This window comes from Plasmodium gallinaceum (assembly GCF_900005855.1).
Source record: "Plasmodium gallinaceum strain 8A genome assembly, contig: PGAL8A_v1_68, whole genome shotgun sequence".
NCBI lineage: Eukaryota > Apicomplexa > Aconoidasida > Haemosporida > Plasmodiidae > Plasmodium > Plasmodium gallinaceum.
Genome location: NW_021628229.1, coordinates 257717 through 260413, shown reverse-complemented (window position 1 = coordinate 260413; position 2697 = coordinate 257717). Strand labels below are relative to the sequence as shown.

General features: G+C 14.1%; 1 protein-coding gene across 1 annotated transcript; it reads left to right on the top strand.

Annotated features, from left to right (window-relative positions):
• Positions 1-1295: 1295 nt before the first annotated feature.
• On the top strand, positions 1296-2471 carry PGAL8A_00182400 (3-demethylubiquinone-9 3-methyltransferase, putative; the record flags this gene model as incomplete). Its single annotated transcript, XM_028670507.1, has 2 exons — positions 1296-2159; positions 2283-2471. The coding sequence occupies 2 exons, from the start codon at positions 1296-1298 to the stop codon at positions 2469-2471; spliced, it is 1053 nt and encodes a 350-aa protein (XP_028527253.1).
• Positions 2472-2697: the final 226 nt, after the last annotated feature.

Genomic DNA, 2697 nt, shown 5'->3' with positions numbered 1-2697 from the left:
GTTTTTTTTTTTTTTTTTTTTTTTTTTTTTTCTTATATTCCTTTTTTGTTGTTTTATTTTATTCTATCCTTTTTTTTAAAATTCACATAAACATATGTGTTAATTAGATGGTATGTTAATGATAATTTATTTCTTTTAATTTGAAGAAGTATTCCTTATTATTCATTATATTTTAAAAATAATAAAACATAATAACAATATTACACGAAAATTATTAATTTAATCAAATGCAATATATATATATATATATATCTTTATATGTTTTAATATTTAAAAAAAAAAAAATAAAATTATAAAGGAGAGAGAGAGAAAAAAAAAAAAAAAAAAAAAAAAAAAAAAAAAAAAAAAAAAAAAAAAAAAAAAAAAAAAAAAAAAAAAAAAAACCTAAAGAAAAAAAATATGAACAAAAAGAGAAGTAAAATTTAAAAGCGACACAGTATAGTAAAAAAAAAAAAAAAAAAAATCTGTAACATATTTTTTAAAATAAACTAAAATTTGTTAAATTTATTGAAATACGATAAAGAAAAATAAAGATAAAATACTATAAAAAATAAAAATAAAATGAAATGAAATTAAGAATATTGTATTAAGTAAAAATATTTGTGTCTTATATATAGAAATACTCCTATATTATATATATATATATATATAAAAACATTCAACTCTTGTTTAATTTTTATAATTTTTTTTTTTTGATTTTTATGGGGATGATGTGAGATAATAAGAATGTTGCAAAATTTAATTTTAAAGAATGTGTTAAAGTTCAATTAATAAAAAAATTACTTGTATATTAAAATTTATCACATAAATATATGGGATATATAATATTAGCTAGTAGGTAAATTAATTATATGATATAATTTTGATAATTTAACAAAAATAAATTTGTTTAAATACCATTTTAAATTATATTAAAGGAGGTTGTTATTAATAAGTTACTAAATAAAGGAAGAAGTTATAATGTTATTATATCTCTTAATTTATATAATTTTTTTTTTTTTTTTTTTTTTTTTTTTGTGTGAATTTAGTTTATTTTAAAAAAGAAGAATTTATATCACTTTTAATAATGAAGATAACATATATTGTGTAAATAAAATAGTATAAATAAAAAGTAAATTTTAAGTTATACTTTAAGAATTAATTTACTGAAATATTTTGTGAATAACTTATTGTCACTTTTTTTTTATGAAATTTTTTAATTTTCTTTTACTATAAATTCTTTTTAATTCTTCATTTGCTTATTGTTATTATTATTTAATCATTTTTAACAAAAAAAAAAAAAAAAAAAAAAAATTATGAAAAAAATATTAAATGAATATAAAAATAACATAGTAAAGTTTCTTCAAGTTAACAAAAAGTTTTTCAGTGAAAAAACTTATGATGAAAATGAGAAACTTTTTTTTAATAACTTAAACAAAATATGGTGGGATAAGACCGAAAATGAAAACTTTTGTGATATTTTAGAAAAAATAATAGGAAAAAATTTATATAGTTTGCATGATTATAATAAATGTAGATTTGATTTTATTTTTAACAATTATGAATTTATATATTTTGAAAACTTCAAAAAACAAAAACAATTTAATAAAAAAATAAATATTTTAGATGTAGGATGTGGAGCAGGTATATTGTGTGAATATATTAAAAATAATATATATTATTTTTTAATTAAAAATAATATTATATCTTATAGTAACAATTCACCATTAGAAAAAGTAGAAATAAATATTGATGGTATTGATATATCAAATAATTTAATCGATTTAGCAAAAAAAAGACAAGCAAATGAAAAAGAACATTTTATAAATTATAATAATAATGATAATACAGTAAAAGAATATTTAAAAATAGAAAATAAAATAGAATATAATAAAATAAAAAAAGAAAATAGAAATATAAATATTAACCTAAATTACATAAATTGTGATATAGTTGATTTAGTAAATTCAAATAAATTAAACCAAAAAAAATATGATATAATAATTTCTTCAGAAGTTATTGAACATATATCTAATAATAAGAAAATATCATTTATAAAATATATATCTCAATTGTCTAAACCTAATGCGTTAGTTGTTTTTACTTCTATTAATAAAAATTTCTTATCATATTTTTATACCATAATATTAGCTGAATATTTAACAGGAATAATTAAAAAAGTATCTTATATAAAATAAATGATTACTATTAAAATATACTTTTTTTATTTTATTTTATTTTTTTATTTTAAAAAATATTAATAAATTACATTTTTTTTGTTTTTTTTGTTTTTTTTTTTAAAGGGAACTCATAATTATGAAAAATTTATTGATATCAAAGAGCTAAATATGATTTGTGAATATTTTAATTTAAATAATATAAATACAAAATATGTGATATATTTTCCTTTTATTCGAAATTATTTTACAACAAAAAAGTTGAAATTGCTTTATCTTTCAGCTTTTGTATACAAGCAAAAAAAGGTAACTTAAAAAAAAAAAAAAAAAAATAGTTCAAGTCGATATATTTTTTTATATAAATACTTTTTTAGTAATTTTATAATAAAAATTTATAATTCTACAAATTTTATTTACATTTTAATTTCTTTAAAGCAAATATTTTTCATTATATATATATAAAAAATCCTTATAACAAATAATTGAAAATTTTTTTATTTTAATTTTTTTTTTTTTTTTTTTTTTTTTTTTTTTTTTTTAA